Source organism: Equus caballus, chromosome 1 (genome assembly GCF_041296265.1).
Source record: "Equus caballus isolate H_3958 breed thoroughbred chromosome 1, TB-T2T, whole genome shotgun sequence".
Lineage (NCBI taxonomy): Eukaryota > Metazoa > Chordata > Mammalia > Perissodactyla > Equidae > Equus > Equus caballus.
The window spans coordinates 4,502,501-4,512,140 of NC_091684.1; the positions used below are offsets into that span (position 1 = coordinate 4,502,501).

The window sequence follows — 9,640 nt, forward strand, 5'->3', positions numbered from 1 at the left end:
AAATTACTTATTGTTCTTCACCACTAAAGTGCTAGGAATTAACAGGCGAATGTGGAGGCTGGGCCTTCCATATCTCCACCATGTGTGTTTTTGTTTAATGCCCATAAGACTCCATCATTAAACCTCGGGCACGACTGGGCTCCTTCACGAGCCCCCTACTTGCCCGGGACCCGCGCTAGCCCATCCGACCGGACGGGCCCATGGTGAGGGCAGGATGGCGCAGGGCGAACTTTGAAAACCAGAGCCGCTGTCGTCACCACCAGCACGCCCTCCTGTCTGTGCCTGCCTTCCACGGCAGGGTCGGGACGGGATGGATGTGGGTGCTTGTGGGTCTCTTCCCTGCCCATGCGACTGTGAATTCAGAGCCTTTCTCCGAAGAGCAGCACTCCAGAGAAACCCCTCTCTGCTTCTCCTTTAGGAAGTATTACTTAAGAGGGCGGCAGATCTTGTGGAAGCCTTATACGGGATGCCCCACAACAACCAGGTAGGTGGACAGCGGCCTGACGCACCTGCCCCTCCCCAGGGTGACCAGTGTCCTGGGACGGCCACTGGCCTGGGTCCAGTGCCGGCTTTCTGGGCACAGACGTACCTGTTTACAACTACTCGCCGAGAGTCTGATGTGAGAAAGGCTTTGCCTGCTCATGTGTGCCCTCACGCTGAGTGTTCAAGTAGAGAATCACAAGTCAGTGTCAGGAGCCAAAAGCAGAGCTTGTCACAGGAAGGAGAACCACCTTGAAATTCATCCTTGGTGGGCAGGCCATTGGTGCTGCTGGGGCTCGGGCAGCGAGAGACAGCACCCACGGCCTGGGGTCTCTGGGGAGCAGACACTTGGGGGGACTTCCCTCCAGACGTGGACCTATTTCTCTGGCTCTGAGACCAGTGCCTCTATGCGACCCAGGCCCCCACGGCCTCAGGGGCCTTTGGACCAATGGTGCAGAGCAGACCAGATACTGTCTTCTCTCAGAAGCACCATTAAACCACCTTCATAAGGGAAGTTCTTTTCCCATTAAAAACTAACTTTTGCATAGTCCGGAACAAGGAACAGTGGCATGCCGCCATTATTTGCCCCAGGAGGGCAAGGTGGAGGGGGCTGGCTGGTCCCTGGGCTGTGCTTCCCCAGTGACTCTGCAAGCTTCGAGCAGACCAGATGCCTTGGGGCACCATCCACCGAGCTGCCCCCCTTGACGGCCTCCCCTCCTGCCCTAGGAGATCATCCTGAAGCGAGCGGCTGACATTGCCGAGGCGTTGTACAGTGTCCCTCGCAATCACAACCAGATCCCCACCCTGGGCAACACTCCCGCGCACACCGGCATGATGGGCGTGAACTCCTTCAGCAGCCAGCTAGCCGTTAACGTGTCGGAGACATCACAAGCCAATGACCAAGGTAGGCCGCCCGGCGGGATGCCCTCCCTGGGATGCGTAAGACTTAGCTGCCCCTGACCGCACCCCGAGTCCAGCAGGATGGTGACAGCGCTCCGTCGGCTCCGCCTGTGCTCAGGGAGGCCCTCACTGCAGATCTGCCCCGTGAGTACTGGGCAGAGGACCCTCAGAGAACCCAGAAGTTAATCCTTGTAGCCACGTTGGCTGCCACTCTGTTTACTGGTATTTACCAGAAGTTTCTTTGAATTTTTAAGTGACTTTGCTTTCCTTGAAAGCCTGGGAAAAGCCATAGATAGCCGTGACATAGTCAGGTGATGGGACCCTTCTTGCATATGTTGCACGGGTGGGATTTGGTTTCTAAGTTTGGAATGAATAAGTGGAGAGAAACTTCCATTTCTCCGCCCCACGCCTTGTCCCGTAGCGCGGTGGCTGGGGCCGCGGGGGTCGCGGCGCCTTAGTGTTGGAGCCAGCTCTCTGAGCCCCTTCCGGTCCCCCTCTGTAAGCCTCGTGCAGGCATCTCGGAAACCCTTGCCCTGCGGCTGCGAGGCTTCAGCTCCTCTGCTACTGGGGGGGCCCCGAGCAAAGCTGCCGCCCCCAGCCCTCCCCACACTCACAGAAACAGCAGCCATACAGATGCAGACCCCCAAACAGCCTGTCCCGGGGAGTCAACGGCCACAAACAAGCTCTCCTTGTCAGCTGTGGCATTTGAAGGTTTGCCGAGGCTGAAGTTCACGTGGTGTGGGGGACAGAGCGGACTCAGGCTGTTGGTAATTGCTTCTAAAGAGAAGCGTGAGGGCGGCTGACGGTCCGATCGAAGTGCGCTTTGGCGGCTGTCGGAGCCACCAGGACGCACGGGTGCGGGGACGAGGCGCCGAGCAGGGTTGGCGCGATGAGGTTCTCGGAGCTGGCTCGAGGCGCTAGGGCCGGAGTACAGCGTAAGGTCAATTAAAAATGTGTAATAAATGATAGAGATTTGCGGGGAAACCCCCCCCAAGTGTCTCTCCCTGATAATAACGTTATTTTTGGCCGGGGGGGGATTTTAACAGTCGGCTACAGTCGCAATACAAGCAGCGTGTCCCCGCGAGGATACGTGCCCAGCAGTACTCCCCAGCAGTCCAATTACAACACAGTCAGCACTAGCATGAATGGATATGGAAGTGGCGCCATGGCCAATCTAGGGGTCCCTGGCTCGCCTGGATTTCTTAATGGCTCCTCCGCTAACTCTCCCTACGGCAGTAAGTGTCTGTTTTTGTCACACGTCATCACACAGATTCATATTCACTGCAAAGTCAAATGTGTGCATTGCTTGGATGTTCTGTGATGTGAGCTACTGGATCAAGGAAGGGTGGCTCTGGAGGCTGGGCGTCCACGTGACGACAGTAAATTGACCCAAAACGGGCCCCCCCTAAAGCGGTCCCATTGGAAACCCCAACAAAATCAGAACAAAACGGGGCTGCCCAATTGGAAACGAAAGTCAACACAAGAGTTTGCCTGTTATCCAGAGAGTGGCCAAGCCAGCAACATCCCCCGCCCGTTTGTCGGCCCGATGTTGCGGGCGAGGCCAGCGCTCTCTGTGCCGTTGCGTGCCGGCGCCGCGCGTCCTGACCGTGTTTGCTTTGTTGCAGTAGTGCCGTCCAGCCCCACCATGGCAGCCTCTTCGGTCACCCTCCCTTCAAACTGTAGCAGTACACACGGCATTTTCTCATTCTCACCTGCCAATGTCATCTCTGCAGTGAAACAAAAGAGCGCCTTCGCGCCCGTGGTCCGGCCCCAAGCTTCTCCTCCTCCTTCCTGCACCAGCGCCAACGGGAACGGACTCCAAGGTGAGGGGGCAGCGCGGCGGCTTCGGCCGGGGCCCTGGGGGTACTCCTGGAGCCGGGGCAGAGTTGTCCCCCACGGTCCCCTGGGGGCAGCCAGCCTGGGCCTCAGGCAGGGGGCGGAGGCCAGGGCCAGGTGCTCTCCCTGGGAGGCGGGAGCTCCGGCCCTCCCTTTGGGCGCAGTCTTGGATCCTTGCACTGCTCGTGGCCGTTGCATGCTCTCCCTGTCTGCCATGGTGCCATACTGCCTCCCGAGCTCATAGTCGTAGAAATGACACCCATTCGTTCGGCCCCCACAAGTGTCAGCTTCTTCCTCTTGGTTGACGAAAACCATTTGCTCATCCTTCCGACATCGCCTGAGTGCCCTCATTGTGAGGCAGCCATGTCCCCAGGGAGTGGAACCACAGGGGAGAGAGCAGGAGTGTGGTGAATTAGCGGGGGTCCATTTTCAGTCCCATTCAGCAAACAGGCCTTCACGGCCGGTGCCCTCACCTTGAGAGCAGGTGCAGCCCGGCCCGTGGCTCCTGGGCTTGCAGCCTCCTTATTCACGAGGCAGCAAAAGAGCCTAAGGGTGGGGATGGTGGCTCCTCGTGCCACCTGCATAGCCCGCCTCCACATCAGCCTGCCCTCGCTGTCCTGAGGCTGAGCCTTCGCTCTCCACCTGGTCTAACAGACCACGGCCCCACCAGACGGTGTCGTCCTTGGAGAGGGGCGTGCCCGCAGACCCAGGGCCGTGTAAGCAGGAGTGCTGGACGGAGCTGGTTCTTCTGAGTGATATCTTTCAGACTCGAGGGAGAAGGGCCGGCCCTGAGGGCAGGGGGAGGCGTGGCCTGACACAGCTGCCCGCAGAGTGGGCCATGTGGAGCAGGCACCCAGCGCCTGCCCAGGGCTGGGCCCCTCTGGGCAGTGCAGGCCACACAGTGGCCCATGACTGTGAGCAGGTGGGGCCGCGGGAGTGCCCCAAGGCCTCGTGAGCCTGCACGCGGCTCTGTGATCCCCGAGGCCCACAGGCACTGCAATTAAGTGGCCGTGGTCTGGCCTCTTTCAGACACCACCTTTGGTATATGCTCCTCCCGGTGAAATCAAATCCAGTTACTCCTTTAAAAAAATGAATCCATTCAACCAGTATTTACTGGGCGCCTACTATGTACCAGGCTCTCTGCTGGGTGCCGAGGACGTTCCCGTGGAGAAGACAAACTGGCCCTTTTGTGAAGTCGGTGGCATATTTCACTTTGATGAACTAATGCTCAAAAAAGGAACTGGAAAGGTATCAGTGATTTGAAATAATTGTCTTCACAACATCTCTTAGCATACGAGAGGGAAGCCCAGGCCCGAAGTGCCGCCGGCTGGCCTGTGAGCCAGCAGCGGTCACCAGACCAGAGCTGCCTAAACGGCAGGTGGCCAGGTGCCACGGCCCTGGCCACCATCCACCCGGTCATGAGGCCCATCAGATGGTGGTGCACATACGCGAGTGTACACACAGGTCCTCCAAACCATAAAGTTGTAACGGTGAGTCGGAGATAAATTAATATTGTTGAAATTAATGAACTGAGAAATTGAAGCTCACATCACTACATGAACAAATGTATTAATATGTTATACATAAATTAATGAGAACAATCATTCTGACAAAAATTAAACAACACTAAAGTTAAAAGATTTTAAATTACATTCGTACCAGGAGTTCACTGGAGAGCGTCGGCCGCACTTGGCATTTCAGTGCAAAGTTTTCTCTTTTCTTTTAAGAAGAGAAAAAAGAGCTCCCTAGGGCGGAGCTGTGACTCGTCTCTTCAGGGCCCTTGGCCTGGAGATTGCAGAGCGGGTGGGCTGTGAGTGGCTTTGATCTTGGAGGGCCCTCGACTCACCATTACGATACGGAACCCTCAGCGGAAGAGCAGAGGCAAGGGCTCAAAGCTGAGGGGAAACTGAGGCGTGTCCAGTTTTCACTCAGGGAGCGAGAGCGGTGCGGGCTGGCCTTGGCCGGCCTCACAGAAGTGACCAGGTTGGTTCACATCTGTCGACAGAGGTGGCCTCTGGGGAGTCTGGGCCTCTGTCTGCTGTAAACAATCCACTGAGCTGTGTGGGGAGCAGCAGCCTTCACACACAATAAGCCAGAAGCCTGTCCCTTTTCCAAAGGAAGTCTTTTCAGGAAGGCTGCAGTATGCGAGGACTTGGGGGGGAGTTGCCCCCACACACACCCCCATCCCATGAAGTAGATTCCGCCCCCCCCCTCACCCCCCCCCCCCACGCCTTAACCAAGCCCCAGGCTGGTTAACGGAGAGTTGTGCAACCCTACTGTCACTGTGAATAGAGCGTAAAGAGAAGGCCGGGCCCCGAGCCACATGAGAGGTGGCCCCCAGTGACCTGGCTCCTTTCTCTCTTTCAGCTATGTCTGGGCTGGTAGTCCCGCCAATGTGAGGGACTCTTGTTTACCTTCCGCAGCACCCAGCATCCAAGGACGGACTTCAGGGGACACGTTTAGTATATTAAGACATGCTGATGGAGACAGTATCTTCAAACACATCAGCAGCAGCTGAAATGCTACAAAAGACTTTGTTAAAAGATTTTATTTAAACTATTAAGAATCAACATGCAAACAGCCTACTTCTTCACGAACAATTCCATTTTATTGACTGAACTTTTCTCATATTTTCACATTTCTCAGTCCGAAGAATAAGGAAAACAAAGCGACGCCTATTTTCTATCAAGTTTCTGACTCCGTCTTGGCTATGTCTAGTACTTGCTATGTGTTGGGAGAAACTTTGTGAATGCACCATTTTGGTTATCATGAAACACTGAGGAACAATGCCTCCAGACATTTTTCTGTACTCATACTTAGATCCACAATGGTTGTGTATCTCTATAATGTGAAATATTTTTTTGTGGTGAAAAAAGGGGGCCAAGGAGGTATGAGCCATCAAACTGGAAGACAGGATGACGATGTGATGGGGGACCTGGGGTGGCGGGGAGGGAGGGAGGGCGGGTTTATCATCGCTTAACTTCATCTTAATGAAATGAAACTTTGTAACTTATTGTAGTTAGAAATTGTAACTTTGATATTGAATTCTCTTGCCTTCAACAAGCACACTGACAGAGAAAAAAAAATGCTACTGTCTGTTGGTTAAAATATTCTCCCACTGCTAGAGCTTCCTGTTAAGCAAGTGTGATCTGCAACATTTTTTCAACTTTTGCTAGCACTGTATACTATTGCATTCTTAGGCTACTGTGAGGTCCATGTTTCTTGTACCAGAAATTGTCCTTTTGACTTCTAGATCCTTCTTCCCTAATGTGTTTTGTATGTGGTTATAAAATTGTAGACTTTTGTGATTTTGCCAAAGTTGTAGCTAAATATTTATACACTTGTCTTGAATTTTTTTCAGATCCACTTAAATATTTAGAAAAAACAAGTTTTATTCCTTATGTATCTTATAAGGAATAAAATGGTCTCCATTCAACACTTACTTTTCCATGAACACTTGCAGTTGCTAAGGGACTTTATTTTGTAACATATCAATTATAAATATTGTATTTATCTTTGAAATTTTGTACATTGCTTTTCCTGCCATCTTTTCTTTTTCCTGTCTCTGTCGGTTTTTGATCATGGCCTGGTATTGTGATGCTGGGAAGAGCATTAAGCCAAGAACTGTCTCTCTCTTTCGTTAAGTGAACCAGTGTCCTTGCATTTCATTTGTACTGCAAAAATTTGCTATTGTTTAGACTTTCCATCTTTTTTTTTTATTTTGAGGAAAAGTCAAATTCATTGTTTATTTTTATATTATTTTTAAGTTATCTGAACAAATACTTTTGAAAAAGAAAAAAAAGTTCGTTGTATAGTCAAAACAAAGCGGTGCCACCCGGCTGTGACAAATCCTAGTAGATTCTGTGCATGTGGAACGGCCGCGAAGAGGCGACACCGTTTGGGGCTGTGTCCTTATTTTATTTTATTTTTTTGTAGAATGTAAAAAGTCATTTTAGCTGCCACCCATGACTTTGCCACATAGCTGAACTGTGTTTACTGGAAAAATTCAGAGGCCTAAAGTTTAAAATAAAATTTACTTCTGATGTTTTAATTAAAATGTTTGCCACATTAACTTCTCTGATGCCTTAAAAGTGGACTTCTTTAAAGAACCTTTGTGCTATTTTATCACAGGCTTACACCACAATTGTTAATCAATATTTCATTTGGAGATTTATGGTGTAAAACACACACACACACACACACACACACACACACACAGACAAAAGCACAAACCCGGTGCTCCCTGGCTCGCTCCTTTCTGCATCCGATCCTGCTGCATTCTGCGTCTTCCCAGGCCCGCCTCAGATCCAGGGAGGTTTCAGGGGAACCAAAGTCACGGCTGGTTTTTAATTTTCTTTTTTTAACACTAATTTTTTTGTGGTCGGACCCAACAGCACAGTCTGTCCTTTTTAAACTGGAATGACCGCCTTCAAATACTGTACCTGTTAGTGCCAAACCCGCAGGGAGACCACAAGGGTCCGGTTTTTTTTTCCCTTTGCGTTAAATGCTTGGCAGACACAGCACAGCCAACATTTTGCAAACTGCAGCAGAAATAAAATTTAAAACAAAAAGGAGGGACTTTTAAAAACTTTCTTGACGCAAAAACAAAACAAAACAATGCACAACTTAGGAAAGTGTTCATTCAAGGGACTAAATGAAATAGAATGTCCCGAGTGGTCGGTGGGTCACACTCTGGCTCTGTGACGGCTGACAAGGCTTAGCTACGTGGAAAAGCCTGAGAAGTCACTTTGGAACTAAATTGCCTCCGTTTTATTTTGTATAAGTAAAGGTTTGATCTGAAAACGAGCTCACGTGTACATGTGAACGTTTGCAAGTTTCCTCATACCTGCACTTGGTTTGTGTTCTAGATTAACTAGTCGATGCCCTCATCGCTTCATTGTCTCGAAATTGAGCGCTTCACTAAATGGTAGATTTTACTGTTAAAGACCCTACAATAAGATTGTTTTATCTGTACATTTTTTCAGATATTTAACTGTATAAAAATGTTCATTTTACACAATATTTAATTAAAGTATTTCTTGTCTGTGAATTTCACTTGGGGTAATTTTATCTGTTTTGATTATTAAAATGACTAAACACACATGCGGAAATTACGTGGGGGATTCCAGTTGTACCCCCTGGGTTCCAGAGCTGTGTCTTGGGCAAGATAAAAATGATTCGTAGCAGAACTTTCTACAAAGTTATCAGGCCTCAAACACTCTTCTGCGCAAGGAGACCGTGTCATTACTTAGATGGTTCTGGTCCCCAGAAGGGCCATCTGTACATATGTTATAGTCATGCTTGAACATCTGCGTGTGACTGGTCAGATGTGGGGGCCACAGCAGCACAGTGGCACATAATCCCGAGGCTCATGGGGGGCTAGGTAACTCCACTCCCCACCAGGCCTTCCTGCCTCAGCCCCTCTGCTTCTGAGCTGGAGGGTTTGGCCAGTAGAGAACAAGTGCTCCGGCTGCTCTAGACACGCTCCTTCCATCCCCATCATCGTGCTCCACTGGGGCATAAATCAGCTTTAGGAGAGCCCGTCAGTAAGGGCTCCCAGGGCACCCAGATCTGGTGCTGGCTGGGATCTGACCTGAGGGATGCCATCACCAGTTCCAGGTCCACAGCAGTAGCGTTAACAGACCCCATGCAACGCATCGGCCACTGTGGGCTGTGTGTAGGCGTAGCCAAAGGCACTGACTTTAATGAGAATTGCCATCAGCACTGGGGTTCTAATTTACACGACGACGCTCAGCTCCTGTGAGCGTTTGGTGCTCCCGTTCCATTTCATTCTGTATCTTTCATTTTCTCCTCAATGAAAGGCTGGTTTTGCATGTTTTGGCTTGCAGCTCTCTAACACATACACATAAGTGTGATCCAAATTAGTACTCACAAATGTCATCTTAATTACTTGTTCTCCTGAGCAAAACAGGAAACAATTATTCAAAACATAAAGAAACTTGTGAATACCTTTTTCTCCTGTCAATGACAATCAGGTTCCTTTGACTGCATTCTTGTTTCAGCCTTAAAGAGACAGCAAAGAGGCTCTTGGAGTACCTGGCTGCGGCCTGCCCACCCCTATTCCCCTCCCTTCGACTCCTTCCCACCGTGCTGGGGGACCAAATTCACCTCCTTCCCTGCTCTGAGCTCGTGCCAGGAATGCCCAGCTCGGGTGGGGGCAGGGGCTGCCTCCTGGAGCTGGCTTGCTGGGGCCCTGCAACCTGGGGAGACAGAAATTGTTTTATGTTTGTGTTTCGAATCAGGAGCAAGAACTGCATTCTCTCAAAATGTATGCCAATTATTGTCAGGCCGCCTTTTAAGGTCTTTCAAGCTTTTAAAGATTATTCAAAGCACTTGAAATGGGCTTCAATCTAATGCCTCATTTCATTGCATTAAACAGCCTAGTTAATAAAGAATCAATATA

General features: G+C 50.6%; 1 protein-coding gene across 19 annotated transcripts in view; it reads left to right on the forward strand.

Moving 5' to 3' along the window:
* The window catches only part of EBF3 (EBF transcription factor 3), a 120,274-nt gene extending 112,008 nt beyond the window's left edge, over window positions 1-8,266 (forward strand). For 2 of the 19 annotated variants that reach the window (XM_023636915.2, XM_023636928.2), the window contains exons 12-17: window positions 419-484; window positions 1,207-1,384; window positions 2,427-2,615; window positions 3,006-3,203; window positions 4,352-4,464; window positions 5,584-8,266. In XM_023636915.2, the coding sequence (XP_023492683.1) occupies window positions 419-484; window positions 1,207-1,384; window positions 2,427-2,615; window positions 3,006-3,203; window positions 4,352-4,464; window positions 5,584-5,601 (762 nt within the window). In that variant the 3' untranslated portion in view covers window positions 5,602-8,266. Of the gene's footprint in view, window positions 1-418; window positions 485-1,206; window positions 1,385-2,426; window positions 2,616-3,005; window positions 3,204-4,245; window positions 4,465-5,583 lie in introns of those variants that run through there. The other 17 variants (XM_023636938.2, XM_070250102.1, XM_023636931.2 and 14 more) reach the window with 14 other exon arrangements.
* Window positions 8,267-9,640: the final 1,374 nt, after the last annotated feature.